At 42.9% G+C, this 18,944-nt stretch overlaps 1 protein-coding gene across 1 annotated transcript in view; it reads right to left on the bottom strand.

The window, feature by feature from the left end:
• Positions 1-281: 281 nt before the first annotated feature.
• LOC133558299 (choline O-acetyltransferase-like) overlaps positions 282-18,944 on the bottom strand; it is a 27,829-nt gene continuing 9,166 nt past the window's right edge. The window contains exons 4-15 of the mRNA XM_061909562.1: positions 18,917-18,944; positions 11,075-11,128; positions 10,825-11,005; positions 7,999-8,176; positions 7,766-7,935; positions 7,595-7,695; positions 7,404-7,532; positions 5,050-5,172; positions 4,831-4,972; positions 4,623-4,685; positions 2,362-2,499; positions 282-2,280 (exon numbers count right to left, since the gene is read on the bottom strand). The exon at positions 18,917-18,944 is cut by the window's right edge and continues 91 nt beyond it. Of these exons, the coding sequence (XP_061765546.1) occupies positions 2,032-2,280; positions 2,362-2,499; positions 4,623-4,685; positions 4,831-4,972; positions 5,050-5,172; positions 7,404-7,532; positions 7,595-7,695; positions 7,766-7,935; positions 7,999-8,176; positions 10,825-11,005; positions 11,075-11,128; positions 18,917-18,944 (1,556 nt within the window). The 3' untranslated portion in view covers positions 282-2,031. The remainder of the gene's footprint in view (positions 2,281-2,361; positions 2,500-4,622; positions 4,686-4,830; positions 4,973-5,049; positions 5,173-7,403; positions 7,533-7,594; positions 7,696-7,765; positions 7,936-7,998; positions 8,177-10,824; positions 11,006-11,074; positions 11,129-18,916) is intronic.

Below are 18,944 nucleotides of genomic sequence, written 5' to 3'. Positions count from 1 at the left end.
TATGGTCATCTAATTAGTTACTATGGTCATCTAATTAGTTACTATGGTCATCTAATTAGTTACTATGGTCATGTAATTAGTTACTATGGTCATCTAATTAGTTACTATGGTCATCTAATTAGTTACTATAGTCATCTAATTAGTTACTATGTTCATGTAATTAGTTACTATGGTCATCTAATTAGTTACTATGGTCATCTAATGAGTTACTATGGTCATCTAATGAGTTACTATGGTCATCTAATGAGTTACTATGGTCATCCAATAATTACTATGGTCATCTAATTAGTTACTATGGTAGTCTAATTAGTTACTATGGTCATCTAATTAGTTACTATGGTCATCTAATTAGTTACTATGGTCATCTAATTAGTTACTATGGTCATCTAATTAGTTACTATGGTCATCTAATTAGTTACTATGGTCATCTAGGTCACAGCAGCTCAGACGAGGCACCAAGCAGTGTGGGTGGAAAGCGTTTCCACAGACACGGAAGGAGATTTTCACTACAAAGTTCTAAAACTTAGTGATATATCAGATTGTAGGTGGGTTTATTTTTTACCCTTCCCGTTCATATTTCAGTGTCGTTGCATTTTTGTTGCGTTTCACTTGACTGTAAAATATGTCGATCGAAAGGGGGTGTGACGATCATATTTTGTCAATATTCAGTGTTTTATCCTTCATAGAAAAATTTAAAATTCCATTACGTTTTTTTTAGGTTGGTCTGTCGTAACATTTTTAGCATTTAATCAGACTTAATTGCAAGGTTTTGAATTAGTGTTCCTGTTAGAATAATTGATTCTAATTTATCACGAAAAACTTAGTATTACATTGTGTTTCTGACAAGAAGACAAAAGGCTGTCTTTGAAACCAACCAAGAAGAAGGCTCGTAAAACTCCACTGGGACTTCAAAGTGGACAGATGGCAGGATTTTCCCAACTTCCAGAGGCAATCTTTTTGAAGTATTTTACGAACTCTCTTTGAAGTATTTTATTGAACTCTCTTTGAACTATTTGACGAACTCTCTTCGAACTGTTCAGTGACCGAGGGCAACGCTGTTTACGACCCACTTCCCTCAGGAAGCAGCTGTACGAAGGGGGTGGGAGAAAGTCAAATGGCAGAGGGTGGTGTCGGACTGTACAGATAGTACAGTGGCCATGTCTCTCCTCAGATCTGAGTCCAAATTTAATTCTGTCTCTGTTTGATTCTTTGCCCTTTGTCTTGTTTAATAGATGTCATCAGTGTTTGAACCTGACAGTTCCTAAAAATCAGATATATATTTTTAGATCTTTAAGATGGAAACCGAAGCTGCCATTATGATGTGCGGGGATGTTTTCTAGCGACCGTAAGTCTTTGAACTATTCAAAGTACTTCAATGGTTGGAATCTGCGCTTTGGGATCAGTTACTTTGGTCATCTACGACACAGCAGCTCAGACGAGGCACCAAGTATTGTGGGCGGGAAGCGTTTCCACAGAGGCGGGCGGAGATTTTTCACAACAAAGTTCTAAAGCTTAGTGATATATAAGATTGTAGGTGGGTTTATTTTTTACCTTTCGCATTCATATTTCACTGTTTGTTGCGTTTCACTTGATTGTAAAATATGTCGATCGAAAGAGGATGTGACGTTCATATTTTATCAATATTCAGTGTTTTATCTTTCATAGAAAAAATGTACAATTCCATTACTTTTTTAGCATTCAATCAGACATTAGTGTGAGGTTTTGTATTAGTGTTCCTAAAAAAAAGATATACCGGCCCCCAGGCACATTTTGTTTCTCTAAATACTTGCCCAGGCCTGCTCTACATGGACTACGCTACTGCGTGGATATATGTTGGAGTTCATTGAGATCACTCATGTCAGCCACAGTCTGATAGAGGAGTTGTCGTAACGAGGACATGGCTTCGGTTTCCTAAAGGCAGCAGACTTCTCGAGTCTGCTGAGTCACAAAACACAAGTCAAATCTAGTCACATATACTGTACATGTAAGGCCTTGCATCTCGGTCTTGCACATGTGATCCCCCTCAACATATTACGTCCCTGATCGGTGAGGCTTGCCGGTTCCCTGCGCCAGCTCGGTCGCAGCAGCGTTGCACAGATCCTGGATTTCCAGCAGGCCCTCGTTCAGAGCTTTGGCGAACACCGCCGAGCTGGTCTGCGTGCTCTCCCAGAAACTGGACACGCAGAAGACGATGTGGTCGGGCCGCGGGTTGTAACAGGCGCCGTAGCCGTTGGGCACCACCGGGCCGTAGCAGCAGAACATTTCCACGGTGGTGGGCACCTGAGGACCACAGGGGATGGACATTCAGAGCCACTTTGACGTGGCGTTGACTGGATTTTCAAGCCGTGAAGTGGACCTAACCTGACTGGTCGAAAGGATGAACTGGTTACTGGTCAGATAGGTCTCGTCGCAAAAGATCTCGGGACACTCCATGTTGAGCTCCTTTGAAGTCTTCAGTAGTCCAAGGAGGTGATTGTCTATTGCCATTCCTGTTATAGCCTTAAAGAACATGTTCGTCAAGGATTTCTTCTTGCATTTTGACAACAGGAGCGAGAATTGGAAGCACTAAAGACCTTGCGCCCAGGTGCCAGAAGAGTTCTTAGAGCCTTCAGGGCTTTATCTGCTTTGATGCCAAGCTGAGACATTCTCAAGCCTTCGTGTTGGTGTTTGGGGACGGCGTGGCGCGGTTGGGAGAGTGGCCGTGCCAGCAACCTGAGGGTTCCTGGTTCAATCCCCAGCTTCTACCAACCTAGTCACGTCCGTTGTGTCCTTGAGCAGGACACTTCACCCTTGCTCCTGATGGGTCGTGGTTAGCGCCTTGCATGGCAGCTCCCTCCATCAGTGTGTGAATGAGGAAATAGTGTCAAAGCACTTTGAGTACCTTGAAAAGCGCTATACAAGTACAACCCATTTACCATTAACAGCACGTTTTAAAGTGCAAACACCAAAACCAGTGAAGTTGGTACGTTGTGTAAATGTGCCAACTTCACTGGTTTCAATTCCATTGAATAGATTGCAAAGACAACATACTTATCGTTTGAACTGGAAAACTTAGTTGTGTTTTGCAAATATTAGCTCATTTGATGATTTTGATGCCTGCAACATGTTTCGCAAAAAAAGACAGAGAAAGTTGAGGAATGCTCATCAAACACTTATTTGGAACATCCCACAGGTGAACAGGCTTATTAGGAACAGGTTGGTTCCGTGATTGGGTATATAAGCAGCTTCCATGAAACAGGGATGTGAACAAATACGTGAGCAAATGGTCAAAACAGTTTAAGAACAAATTTTTCAACAAGCTATCGCAAGCAATTTAGGGATTTCACCATCTGCGGTCCGTAATATCATCAAAAGGTTCAGAGAAATCACTGCACGTAAGCAAGATATTACGGACCGTCTCCCTCAGGCGGTAATGCATCAAAAAGATCCGCCTCCGCTTGGGATGGTTTCCTGCTGGCTCCGCTGTGAACGGGACTCTCGCTGCTGTGTTGGATCCGCTTTGGACTGGACTCTCGCGACTGTGTTGGATCCATTATGGATTGAACTTTCACAGTATCATGTTAGACCCGCTCGACATCCATTGCTTTCCTCCTCTCCAAGGTTCTCATAGTCATCATTGTCACCGATGTCCCACTGGGTGTGAGTTTTCCTTGCCCTTATGTGGGCCTACCAAGGATGTCGTAGTGGTTTGTGCAGCCCTTTGAGACACTAGTGATTTAGGGCTATATAAGTAAACATTGATTGATTGATTGAAAAAGTGACATCAGTGTGTAAAGGATATCATCACATGGGTTCAGGAACACTTGAGAAAACCACTGTCAGTAACTGCAGTTCGTCGCTACATCTGTAAGTGCAAGTTAAAACTCTACTATGCAAAGCGAAAGCCATTTATCAACAACACCCAGAAACGCCGCCGGCTTAGCTGAGCCCGAGCTCATCGATACAAAGTGGAAAAGTTTTTGGTGGGCGGAGAAGTCCACATTTCCAATTTGTTTTTGGAAACTGTGGATATCGTGTCCTCCCGAACAAAGAGGAAAAGAACCATCCGTATTGTTATAGGCGCAAAGTTCAAAAGCCAGCATTTGTGATGGTATGGGGGTGTATTAGTGCCCAAGGCATGGGTAACTTGCACATCTGTGAAGGCAAAATTAATGCTGAAAGGTACATACAGGTGTTGGAGCAACATATGTTGCCATCCAAGTAACGTTAACATGGACGCCCCTGCTTATTTCAGCAAGACAATGCCAAGCCACGTGTTACAACGGAGACCCTGGACTGTTGAACAACTTAAGCTGTACGTCAAGCAAGAATGGGAAAGAATTCCACCTGAAAAGCTTGAAAAATTTGTGTCCTCAGTTCCCAAACGTTTACTAAGTGTTGTTAAAAGGAAAGGCCATGTAACACAGTGGTAAAAATGCCACTGTGCAAACTTTTGCAATGTGTTGCTGCCATTAAATTCTAAGTTAATGATTATTTGCAAAAAAAAAGTAGTTTCTCAGTTCGAGCATTAAATATCTTGTCTTTGCAGTCCGTTCATTTGAATATAAGTTTTGTAAATCATTTTATTCCGTTTTTATTTACGAATTACACAAGGACTCCAGGAGTTGTTTAGGCACACTTACTGCAATGGTGTAGTTGGTCTGGGCATTGATGGCATCCCTCAGTCTTTTCATTTTCTCCGAATCCTGGAAGAACATTTAGAAAAAAAAGGTGGGTTTCACCAAAAACTCTTTCATCATTTTTAAATGGAAGTCTAAGATGTGTAGTAGGATCATCTGTTTGAGCTGGAGAAAACCAACATGGGGATCAAATACGAGAAAAATGTCTCACGGCGTACGCGGTCCTCTCATCCGTCATGGATTCGACAAAGGCCAAGGCTTCGGCGGTGGCCGAGCGAATGTTATCCACCCGGCCGTTCCGGAAGCGTCTGATGGACGCGCTCTCGTACGTGGAGACCAGCCTCCCGTTGCACCTGCGGCACACCAAAAAAACAAAAGACGCGTGGAACCTCCTCGAGATCGTCGGAGAGAAAATGGACAACAGATTTACTTGAAAAATGCAAGCTGCAGGGCGACTTGCACAAACGCGTCCGGACTCATTTTCTGCTTCTTGATGAATTCTTTGCCGTAGTCTTTGAATTTGAAAACCTCCATGTCCAGATTATTCACCAGCCTGGAGGAACGACACAAGACTTTAAAGCTACTGAAATCAATCAATCAATCAATCAATCAATGTTTACTTATACAGCCCTAAATCACTAGTGTCTCAAAGGGCTGCACAAACCACCACGACATCCTCGGTAGGCCACATAAGGGCAAGGAAAAACTCACACCAGTGGGACGTCGGTGACAATGATGACTATGAGAACCTTGGAGAGGAGCAAAGCAATGGATGCCCCTGTGCCAACTTTTTCCAAAAAAAAGACTGAACTATCTCAGGTCTAACATTAAATATTTAGTTTTTTCAGTCTATTCAAGTTGGAAAAGATTTACTAATCATTGTCTTCTGTTTTTATTTACAATTTACAAACGTACCAAACTTCACTGTGTTTTGGGTTTTGTTAAAACAACTGCTTTGTTTTTAATGAATACTTAGGCCTACTACGCTATGAGATTTTCATATTCAAACGGGGATAGCAGGTCCATTCTATGTGTCATACTTCATCATTTCGCGATATTGCCATATTTTTGCTGAAAGGATTTAGTAGAGAACATCCACGATAAAGTTCGCAACTTTTGGTCGCTAATAAAAAAGCCCTGCCTGTACCGGAAGTAGCGTGACGTCGCGAGTTGTAGAGCTCCTCACATCCTCACATTGTTTATAATTATAGCCACCAGCAGTAAGAGCAATTATTCGGAACCGAGAAAGCGACAATTTCCCCATTAATTTGAGCGATTTGTGAATGAGGGTATTGATAGTGAAGGACTAGAAAAAAACTAAATAAAAAGCGACGGCTCCGGGCGGCGGCAGTGTGAGCGTTTCAGATGTAATTAGACACATTTACTAGGATAATTCTGGAAGATCTCTTATCTGCGTATTGTTTAAATAGTGTTTTAGTGAGATTGTAAAGACATACCTCGAGGTCGGGTGGCTGCGGTGAACACGCAGTGTCTCAGAGAGAAGCCAAGCTCACAGCTGCCTTTTAAACAGCTACTGCAGGAGGACGAATAATCCAATGATGTCTCCGGTAAGATATATATCACAGTTTTCCCATCCAAAAACATGCTGGTTGACGTAGAGAAACATGTTGGCTTGAACGCAGCTTCACAACAAACAAAGAAACACCGGCTGTGTCTCGGTGCTAAAGGCAGCTGCAATCCACCGCTTTCCACCAACAGCATTCTTCTTTGACGTCTCCATTATTAATTGAACAAATTGCAAAAGATTCAGCAACACAGATGTCCAAATTACTGTGTAATTATGCGATCAATCAATCAATCAATGTTTATTTATATAGCCCCAAATCACAAATGTCTCAAAGGACTGCACAAATCATTACGACTACGACATCCTCGGAAGAACCCACAAAAGGGCAAGGAAAACTCACACCCAGTGGGCAGGGAGAATTCACATCCAGTGGGACGCCAGTGACAATGCTGACTATGAGAAACCTTGGAGAGGACCTCAGATGTGGGCAACCCCCCCCTCTAGGGGACCGAAAGCAATGGATGTCGAGCGGGTCTAACATGATACTGTGAAAGTTCAATCCATAGTGGCTCCAACACAGCCGCGAGAGTTCAGTCCAAAGCGGATCCAAGACAGCAGCGAGAGTCCCGTCCACAGGAGACCATCTCAAGCGGAGGCGGATCAGCAGTGTAGAGATGTCCCCAATCGATACAGACGAGCGGTCCATCCTGGGTCTCGACTCTGGACAGCCAGTACTTCATCCATGGTCATCGGACCGGACCCCCTCCACAAGGGAGGGGGGGGGGACATAGGAGAAAGAAAAGAAGTGACAGATCAACTGGTCTAAAAAGGAGGTCTATTTAAAGGCTAGAGTATACAGATGAGTTTTAAGGTGAGACTTAAATGCTTCTACTGAGGTAGCATCTCAAACTGTTACCGGAGGGCATTCCAGAGTACTGGAGCCCGAACGGAAACCGCTCTATAGCCCACAGACTTTTTTGGGGCTCTAGCGATGAAAAGAGACGACCTTTAGCCGCTAGTCGTGCTGATCTAGCATGTCCCCTCCAACTCGACACGTCATCATTCCGCGACGTTTTCAACAAGAAACTCCACGGGAAATTTAAAATTGTAATTTAGTAAACTAAAGCGGCCGTATTGGCATGTGTTGCAATGTTAATATTTCATCATTGATCTATAAACTATCGGACTGTGTGGTGGCTAGTAGTGGCTTTCAGTAGGCCTTTAAATACGGACTCTCTGGAATTGTCTTAATTTGCCTCTGGAGTCGCTCTCCCGATGCCCCGAACAGTCCCTGGATTTGCGGGTTGCATTTCCATAGCAGTCTTCTCGGAGCAGGAAGCTTTCTGACGCTAGCCTGTTTCCCGGCCTCTGATGGAGTCCCAGCCCTGTTCAGAAGAACAAATGTCCTTTTTCCCGCATTTCAGCGACCCCTCTCCCCCCCACTTACACGTATTTAGTCAGATATTCTGAGCATTGCACCAGAACAACGCCCTCAAACGGGGAATGGTCGCACACCACTCCGCATATCCCGTCCATTCCTACAACAAACTGAAAGGGGAAAAAAATGTTCCAAGTGATGAATCAAACTCCCAGACAGTGGACATGTCATCGGTCTTACCTGCATGGACTTGTCGTACCAGCGATTTGCACCATTTTTCTCCCGGCCGCCACCGTGAAGCATCAGCAGGGCTCGGTTTGTGTCACTGGGCTTCATCCCACTGGCTTCATCCAGGCAAAGCACACAGAGGCAACTCTCGATCAGTCCCAAAGAGTCCCTGTTGGTTTGATCTAGCGGACGGACAAACTTGTGAGTCGATGTGTCTTCATTATTGCCGAACAGACCGCGAGGACCTTTTGTCAGGATGTCCCTGGCTTGCGCCCACTCTGTCCTCCCATCCGACGTCAGGATACCGAAAGGAGGGGATCTTTCTTTCTCCTTTCCGGCCATTGACGTGATTTTCTCCAGTTGGGATAAGAGCTCCTCCTCAGTGAGCGGCTTGCTGTTGGCCACGACATCCAACACGAAAAACTGCAACAAAATAGAAACTACTTTTTCTAACCGAATAAACGCAAAGGAATTTCAGAATACTCATGTGTAAAAGTGCCAGTCACCCCCCCCCGAAATAGGTAGAGTATTCCGTGTCTTGTAATCAGGTAAACATGGGACTGGAGAAGCTCTCCGGCAAAGTGGCAGATGGAATCAGTTGTAATTCAGTTAAGCGACGCTATCTCTCTAGGGGAGGGGCCCTCGAGGCAGATTGATGGCTTTAGGAACCACGTCCAGATAACTCTGCAGTCCTTCAGTTTGATTTAAGATTGATCACGGTGGAAGAGGGGTTAGTGCGTCTGCCTCACAATACGAAGGTACTGCAGTCCTGGGTTCAAATCCAGGCTCGGGATCTTTCTGTGTGGAGTTTGCATGTTCTCCCCGTGAATGCGTGAGTTCCCTCCGGGTACTCCGGCTTCCTCCCACCTCCAAAGACATGCACCTGGGGATAGGTTGATTGGCAACACTAAATTGGCCCTAGTGTGTGAATGTTGTCTGTCTATCTGTGTTGGCCCTGCGATGAGGTGGCGACTTGTCCAGGGTGTACCCCGCCTTCCGCCCGATTGTAGCTGAGATAGGCGCCAGCGACCCCAAAAGGGAATAAGTGGTAGAAAATGGGATGTCCTGATCAACATTGTTGGCCTCTGGTCCAATTTATTTAGCTGTAAGATCAGGCCTGGGCAATTATTTTGACTCGGGGGGCCAAATTTAGAGAAAAAAATGTGTCTGGGGGCCGGTATATCTATTTTTTAGGAAAACTAATACAAAACCTCACAATAAAGTCTGATTGAATGCTAAAAACGTTATGACAGACCGCCTTAAAAACGGAATGGAATTTAAATGTCTTCTATGAAAGATAAAACCCTGAATATTGACAACATATGAACGTCACCCCCCCCCCCCCCCCCCACTCAATTAACATATTTTATAATCAAGCCAAATGCAACAAACACAGCAAAATATGAACGCAAAGGGTAAAACATAAATCCCACCTACAATCTGATATATCACTAAGCTTTAGAACTTTCTTGTAAAAATCTCATTCTGCGTCTGTCCCTGACACCCACATTTCAGGCTGGTTGCTCTGGAAACACTCAGTGGAAATGCTCTCCAGCCACACTGCTTGGTGCCTCGTCTGACCTGCTGTGGCGTAGATTACCATAGTAACTGGTATGCGGGTATTAGTATAGTTCCGCGATACTAAAGAATCATATTCGGTACCATACCTCCTCTGAAAAGTACTGGTGTGCCACACCGTAAGATTTTTTTTGTTAAAATAAAGCCAATAATGCAATTTTTTCTGGTCCCCTTTAGTTAGAAAAGTACCGAAAAGTATCAAAATAATATTGGTATCAGGACAACAGTCATGATACCAATGTAAATAGTCATGAAAATCAAAAAAAAAACATTGAAATGTCCAAACTTTTGGCCTGTACTATATATATATATATATATATATATATATACATACATACGTACGTACGTACGTACATACGTATGTATGTATATATACTGTACATATATGTATATATATAAATATGAATATATTTACATATATATGTGTATATATACATCTATGTATATATACATGTGTATATATACATATTTGTATGCATGTGTATATATATATACATAGATGTATATATATATACATCTATGTATGTGTATATATATATATATATATATATACATATATACTGTACATATATATGAATGTATATATACTGTATATATATATTGATGTATTTTTACATATATATAGATGTATATATATATGTATGTATACATATATGAATATTTATACATATGCATACAGGATGTATATATACATATATATATATATATATATATGTGTATGTGTGTGTATATATATATATATATATATATATATATATATATATATATATATATATATATATATATATATATATATATAAGCGGTAGAAAAAGGATGGATGGATATATATATATATATATATATATATATATACACACACATATGCATACTGTACATATATGTATAAATATTCATATATGTATATATATATATATATACAAACGGTAGAAAATGGATGGATGGATATATATATATACACATACATATATGTATATATGCATACTGTACATATATGTATAAATATTCATGTATGTATACATCCATGTGTATATATATATATATATATATATATATACAATCATACATCTATATACATATATGTAAATATACATCAATGTATATATATACACAGTATATACGTATATATATACATACATAGATGTATATAAATACATTTGTGTATATATGTATGTATATATATACATATATACTGTATATATATATATATATATACAGTATATATATACATATATACTGTATATATATATATATATATATATACACAAATACATATATTTCCACATATGAATGGTCGGAATTGCACGTTCACACTGACATTAAAAAATCCGATAGAGGAAGCAAACAGACTAAATATCCCCAATCAACCTGCAGTTTGTAAGTCGGGATTGTGTCTTTACTCCAACAATCAGCTAAAATGCACATATGGAGAGAACGCATGCATGCATCGGTATCGTTTCTTCTCACGTAGAACTGCGACCGTCAGCGCCCTGACCTGGTTCTTGCACGCCACGATGACGTGTTCCGACGCCGAGGAGGCTGCGTTCATCTGGACCTTTAGCGTGTCTGTTTTCAGGCCCGGGTAGCGGTAGGAGGTGAACAGGCGGCCGTACTGCTCCATGCACAGAGGAGTCCCGGCCAGCTGGCCTCGGGCGAACTCCACCGGGAGCGCTCGCCTGAGAGACAGTCGCGCTCACAGTGAGTCTCCGTTGCAATCTGACTAATTGTCACTGACGCGGACTTACGTATCAATGAGGGCCTTGTACTCCAGCACGCCTCTGATGAGACCAGCGCCATATCTGCAAAGAAATGGGAAGTTAAAGCCTTTTCCCGCAACGATGAGGTGTCCTCCCGTCCGTCTCTTTAAGGACCGGCGGCGATGACATTAGTGGAAATTACCGGACTACGGGGGGAACGCTTGGACGGGCTCAGCAGCGTTCACGTGGGTGGGCGACACGGGCGACCAGGGGAACCACTGAGGCTTGTCATCTCAAAAGCTGCACGTCGTTCATCTTCGCCATTATCGCGTTTCCCAAGCCAGATCAATGCAACTGGTGGTGGGGGGGGGGTACTGTTGCAGCCCTAAATGAGGCCCGACTGCCGGCCTCAGCGGAGAGCTTGGCCTTGTCACTCCCAATCTAATTAGTGTGTGTGGCGTAGACGAGAGCAGGTGCTCTGGAAATATTCAATTAGTGCATCAAAGATGACAAAAGCTAATAATGACAGGTCGACCGGTCTGGTAGTTGCTGGGCCAGGGATTATTTAGCTTTTAGTTTCCTGTTCTGTAAGTGTGAAATGCACCTCAGTTCTGACTGCACTAAAGTACTTGCACAGACCTTTAGGCCAGGGATGTTCTACGGAATTCATTTGTTGGCCACATTTCCAGAAAGCGAACAACATGGGCCCTCATGTACAAAACCCAAAACCTGTGAAGTCGGCCCCCTTGTGTAATTCGTCAATAAAAACAGAATACAATGATTTTCAAATCCTTTTCAACTTATATTCAATTGAATAGACTGCAAGGACAAGATATTTAAGTTTTTCAGTTCGAACATTTTGGCCCTGTGATGAGGTGGCGACTTGGCCAGGGTGTACGCCGCCTTCTGCCCGACTGTAGCAGAGATAGGCACCAGCGCCCCCCGCAATCCCAAAGAGAATAAGCGCTAGAAAATGGATGGATGGAGTTCGAACATTTTTTGCAAATAATCATTAACTTAGTAGTCAGCTGGAAGCGTGTCTTAATGAAATTAAACAATGGATGTCCGCTAACTTTCTGCAACTTAACGCCAAAAAAACGGAAATGCTGATTATCGGTCCTGCTAGACACCGACCTCTATTTAATAATACAACTCTAACATTTGACAACCAAACAATTAAACAAGGCGACACGATAAAGAATCTGGGTATTATCTTCGACCCAACTCTCTCCTTTGAGTCACACATTAAAAGCGTTACTAAAACGGCTTTCTTTCATCTCCGTAATATCGCTAAAATTCGCTCCATTTTGTCCACTAAAGACGCCGAGATCATTATCCATGCGTTTGTTACGTCTCGACTACTGTAACGTATTATTTTGGGGTCTCCCCATGTCTAGCATTAAAAGATTACAGTTGGTACAAAATGCGGCTGCTAGACTTTTGACAAGAACAAGAAAGTTTGATCACATTACGCCTGTACTGTATATACCTTTATATACATATATACATACATATATACCTGTACTGTATATACCTTTATATACATATATACATACATATATACCTATACTGTATATACCTTTATATACATATATACATACATATATACCTATACTGTATATACCTTTATATATATATACATACATATATACCTATACTGTATATACCTTTATATACATATATACATACATATATACCTATACTGTATATACCTTTATATACATATATACATACATATATACCTGTACTGGCTCACCTGCACTGGCTTCCTGTGCACTTAAGATGTGACTTTAAGGTTTTACTACTTACGTATAAAATACTACACTGTCTAGCTCCATCCTATCTTGCCGATTGTATTGTACCATATGTCCCGGCAAGAAATCTGCGTTCAAAGGACTCCGGCTTATTAGTGATTCCCAAAGCCCCAAAAAAGTCTGCGGGCTATAGAGCGTTTTCATTTGGGGCTCCAGTACTCTGGAATGCCCTCCCGGTAACAGTTCGAGATGCTACCTCAGTAGAAGCATTTAAGTCTCACCTTAAAACTCATTTGTATACTCTAGCCTTTAAATAGACCTCCTTTTTAGACCAGTTGATCTGCCGCTTCTTTTCTTTCTCCTATGTTCCCCCCTCCCTTGTGGAGGGGGTCCGGTCCGATGACCATGGATGAAGTACTGGCTGTCCAGAGTCGAGACCCAGGATGGACCGCTCGTCGGGACCCAGGATGGACCGCTCGCCTGTATCGGTTGGGGACATCTCTACGCTGCTGATCCGCTTGAGATGGTTTCCTGTGGACGGGACTCTCGCGGCTGTGTTGGATCCACTATGGGTTGAACTTTCACAGTATCATGTTAGACCCGCTCGACATCCATTGCTTTCGGTCCCCTAGAGGGGGGGGTTGCCCACATCTGAGGTCCTCTCCAAGGTTTCTCATAGTCAGCATTGTCACTGGCGTCCCACTGGATGTGAATTCTCCCTGCCCACTGGGTGTGAGTTTTCCTTGCCCTTTTGTGGGTTCTTCTGAGGATGTTGTAGTCGTAATGATTTGTGCAGTCCTTTGAGACATTTGTGATTTGGGGCTATATGAATAAACATTGATTGATTGTAATTTAATGGCTGTAATGCATTGCAAAAAAGTTGTCACAGGGGCATTTTTACCACTGTGTTACATGGCCTTTCCTTTTAACAACACTCAGTAAATGTTAGGGAACTGAGGTATCATGATCCACTACTTGGATCATGGCATATTCCGGTTTTTGTTCTATTTTGTATCACATCTGTTTAGTATTCAATGTCCTTAGTTCCTGGTGGCACTTCCTGTTTTGTTTTCCTTTCTATAGTTACGTATTTGTGTCACCTGTCGTTTGTGTTTCTCAGGCACCTGCTCTGTGATTATCTCCTTATTCAAGACCGCCTTTGTTTGCCATTCGTTCTCGGGTTCTCATTTGCCATTTGATGCAACAGGTGACGTCGCTCTTCCCGCATTGTGGTGAAGACTGTTTGATACTTGTTAGCTTCCACGCTATTCCTGCCTTGTTAATGTCCCTAGCTTACATGCTAGCGCTTTCTGTTTGTTTTGTCTTAGTGCCTTTGTGCAAGTCTTTCTGTTCCTAGTCTGTTTTTATGGTCAAATAAATGATCATTCTTTCCTTCAAGCTGTGTCCATCTCAACTGCATCCACGAGAGAACAATAACCACACCACGATGCCAGCAAACCGTCACAATTTTGGAAGCTTTTCAGGTAGAATTCTTTCCCATTCTTACTTGATGTGCAGCTTAAGTTGTTCGAGAGTCCGTGGTCTCCGTTGTGGTATTTTAGGCTTCATAATGCGCCGCACATTGTCAATAGGAGAGAGGTCTGGACTACAGGCAGGCCAGTCTAGTACTCACACTCTTTTGCTAAGAAGCCACGCTGTTGTAACACGTGGCTTGGAATTGTCTTGCTGAAATAAGCAGGGGCGTCCAAGATAATATTGCATAGATGGCAACATATGTTGCTCCAAAACCTGTATGTACATTTCAGCATTAATGGTGCCTTCACAGATGTGTAAGTTACCCATGCCTTGGGCACTAATACACCCCCATACCATCACACATGTGTAAGTTACCCATGTCTTGTTCACTAATACACCCCCATACCATCACACATGTGTAAGTTACCCATGTCTTGTTCACTAATACACCCCCATACCATCACACATGTGTAAGTTACCCATGTCTTGTTCACTAATACACCCCCATACCATCACACATGTGTAAGTTACCCATGTCTTGTTCACTAATACACCCCCATACCATCACACATGTGTAAGTTACCCATGTCTTGGACACTAATACACCCCCATACCATCACACATGTGTAAGTTACCCATGTCTTGGACACTAATACACCCCCATACCATCACACATGTGTAAGTTACCCATGTCTTGTTCACTAATACACCCCCATACCATCACACATGTGTAAGTTACCCATGCCTTGGGCACTAATGCACCCCCATACCATCACACATGTGTAAGTTACCCATGTCTTGTTCACTAATACACCCCCATACCATCACACATGTGTAAGTTACCCATGTCTTGTTCACTAATACACCCCCATACCATCACACATGTGTAAGTTACCCATGTCTTGTTCACTAATACACCCCCATACCATCACACATGTGTAAGTTACCCATGTCTTGGACACTAATACACCCCCATACCATCACACATGTGTAAGTTACCCATGTCTTGGACACTAATACACCCCCATACCATCACACATGTGTAAGTTACCCATGTCTTGTTCACTAATACACCCCCATACCATCACACATGTGTAAGTTACCCATGCCTTGGGCACTAATGCACCCCCATACCATCACACATGTGTAAGTTACCCATGCCTTGGGCACTAATGCACCCCCATACCATCACACATGTGTAAGTTACCCATGTCTTGTTCACTAATACACCCCCATACCATCACACATGTGTAAGTTACCCATGTCTTGTTCACTAATACACCCCCATACCATCACACATGTGTAAGTTACCCATGCCTTGGGCACTAATGCACCCCCATACCATCACACATGTGTAAGTTACCCATGTCTTGTTCACTAATACACCCCCATACCATCACACATGTGTAAGTTACCCATGTCTTGTTCACTAATACACCCCCATACCATCACACATGTGTAAGTTACCCATGTCTTGTTCACTAATACACCCCCATACCATCACACATGTGTAAGTTACCCATGTCTTGTTCACTAATACACCCCCATACCATCACACATGTGTAAGTTACCCATGTCTTGGACACTAATACACCCCCATACCATCACACATGTGTAAGTTACCCATGTCTTGGACACTAATACACCCCCATACCATCACACATGTGTAAGTTACCCATGTCTTGTTCACTAATACACCCCCATACCATCACACATGTGTAAGTTACCCATGCCTTGGGCACTAATGCACCCCCATACCATCACACATGTGTAAGTTACCCATGCCTTGGGCACTAATGCACCCCCATACCATCACACATGTGTAAGTTACCCATGTCTTGTTCACTAATACACCCCCATACCATCACACATGTGTAAGTTACCCATGTCTTGGACACTAATACACCCCCATACCATCACACATGTGTAAGTTACCCATGCCTTGGGCACTAATGCACCCCCATACCATCACACATGTGTAAGTTACCCATGTCTTGGACACTAATACACCCCCATACCATCACACATGTGTAAGTTACCCATGCCTTGGGCACTAATGCACCCCCATACCATCACACATGTGTAAGTTACCCATGTCTTGGACACTAATGCACCCCCATACCATCACACATGTGTAAGTTACCCATGTCTTGGGCACTAATACACCCCCATACCATCACACATGTGTAAGTTACCCATGTCTTGGGCACTAATACACCCCCATACCATCACACATGTGTAAGTTACCCATGTCTTGTTCACTAATACACCCCCATACCATCACACATGTGTAAGTTACCCATGTCTTGTTCACTAATACACCCCCATACCATCACACATGTGTAAGTTACCCATGTCTTGGGCACTAATACACCCCCATACCATCACACATGTGTAAGTTACCCATGTCTTGTTCACTAATACACCCCCATACCATCACACATGTGTAAGTTACCCATGTCTTGTTCACTAATACACCCCCATACCATCACACATGTGTAAGTTACCCATGTCTTGTTCACTAATACACCCCCATACCATCACACATGTGTAAGTTACCCATGTCTTGTTCACTAATACACCCCCATACCATCACACATGTGTAAGTTACCCATGTCTTGTTCACTAATACACCCCCATACCATCACACATGTGTAAGTTACCCATGTCTTGTTCACTAATACACCCCCATACCATCACACATGTGTAAGTTACCCATGTCTTGTTCACTAATACACCCCCATACCATCACACATGTGTAAGTTACCCATGTCTTGGGCACTAATGCACCCCCATACCATCACACATGTGTAAGTTACCCATGTCTTGTTCACTAATACACCCCCATACCATCACACATGTGTAAGTTACCCATGTCTTGGGCACTAATACACCCCCATACCATCACACATGTGTAAGTTACCCATGTCTTGGGCACTAATACACCCCCATACCATCACAGATGTTGGCTTTTGAACTCTGCGCCTATAACAGTCCGGATTGGTTCTTTTCCTCTTTGGTACGGAGGACGCGACATCCACAGTTTCCAAAAACAATTTCAAACGTGGACTCGTTAGACCACCAAAAACTTTTCCACTTTGTATCAGTCTATTTTTGATGAGCTCGGGCTCAGCAAAGCCGGCGGCGTTTCTGGGTGTTGTTGATAAATGGTTTTCGCTTTGCATATTAGAGTTTTAACTTGCACTTACAGATGTAGTGACCAACTGGAGCTATTGACTGTTGATTTATGAAGTTTTCTTGAGCCCATGTGGTGATATCCTTAACACACCAATGTTTGGTTTTTTATGCAGTACCGCCTGAGGGATGGAAGGTCATAGGCATGCTGCTTATGTGCAGCGATTTGTCCGGATTCTCTGAACCTTTTGATGATATTACGGACCGTAGATGGTGAAATCCCTAAATTCCTTGCAATAGGTCATTGAAAAATGTTGTTCTTAAACTGTTGGACAATTTGCTCACGGACTTGTTCACAAAGTGCTGACCCTCGCCCCGTCCTTGTTTATGAATGACTTAGCATTTTATTCGATCAATTAGTAATCTTACTCTTTGTTTTATTATTATTCAACAAATACATCTAACCTCTGCGATGAGTTGGCGACTTGTCCAGGTTGTACCCCGCCTTCCGCCCGATTGTAGCTGAGATAGGCACCAGCGCCCCCCGCGACCCCAAAGGGAATAAGCGGTAGAAAATGGATGGATGGATATATCTAACCTAATTACAGTTTACAGCCTTGTCAAATGATATGACAGCATGTGTTGATTAAGGCTCAGGTCAGGCTGATTCCAAAAATAAATACTAATCCAATATATAACAAAAGAAGGGACTCAAAAATAAATAAACCGTCAATAAAACTGAAAGTGCAAATGAAAATACAACTTCACCACTTTAGTCATATTTTTGGCGCTTAAGAAACTTCTCTATGACTTTGTTTCCAGACTTCTTCTGTTTTGTTTGAGGTCGTCATTACTTATTACAACTGAGTACCGCTGCGGTCCATTACGAGGTGAGCTGGGAAAATAGATTTTTTTGCGGGGGGCCTCCCTCCAGGGGCCCAACAAATACTTGGTTAAACTATTACTATGGAAGATTCATAGTACTCGGGATGTACTGTGAAAGCATCCAGAGTACACATGGATTGTTCACAGCAGGGGCCCCTGAACCATGTTTCCACATGGTCGCCTACCCACAGTAGTCGTGGCGGTTTACCTGACACATGAAAGGTGACAAATTACGGAGGTGCGCTAGAATGTTGAATATTCAAAGTTAAAGTAGCAATGATTGTCACACACACACTAGGTGTGGCGAAATGATTCTCTGCATTTGAGCCATCACCCTTGATCACCCCCTGGGAGGTGAGGTGAGGGGAGCAGTGAGCAGCGGCGGCGGCCGCGCCCGGGAATCATTTTTGGTGATTTAACCCCCAATTCCAACCCTTGATGCTGAGTGCCAAGTAGGGAGGTCTTTAAATGTGTTTTGCGGCAATTCCAACTTTGACCACAGTGGCGCTTCCCATCATTTTCAGCAGACTGCATTGCAAAGTGATTAATTAACACCCCTCTTTTCTTCTTAGGCGAGATCCACCTAGGAATCCCTTCCCGACTGCATTCATGGAGGACTCTTAGTTGAGGCGTCACGTACCTGAGGGCGTCCTTGCGGTCCTTGAAGG

Source organism: Nerophis ophidion, linkage group LG08 (assembly GCF_033978795.1).
Source record: "Nerophis ophidion isolate RoL-2023_Sa linkage group LG08, RoL_Noph_v1.0, whole genome shotgun sequence".
Taxonomy (NCBI): domain Eukaryota; kingdom Metazoa; phylum Chordata; class Actinopteri; order Syngnathiformes; family Syngnathidae; genus Nerophis; species Nerophis ophidion.
The sequence above is the reverse complement of the archived record's forward strand: the minus strand, read 5'-3'. Positions and strand labels throughout refer to the sequence as shown.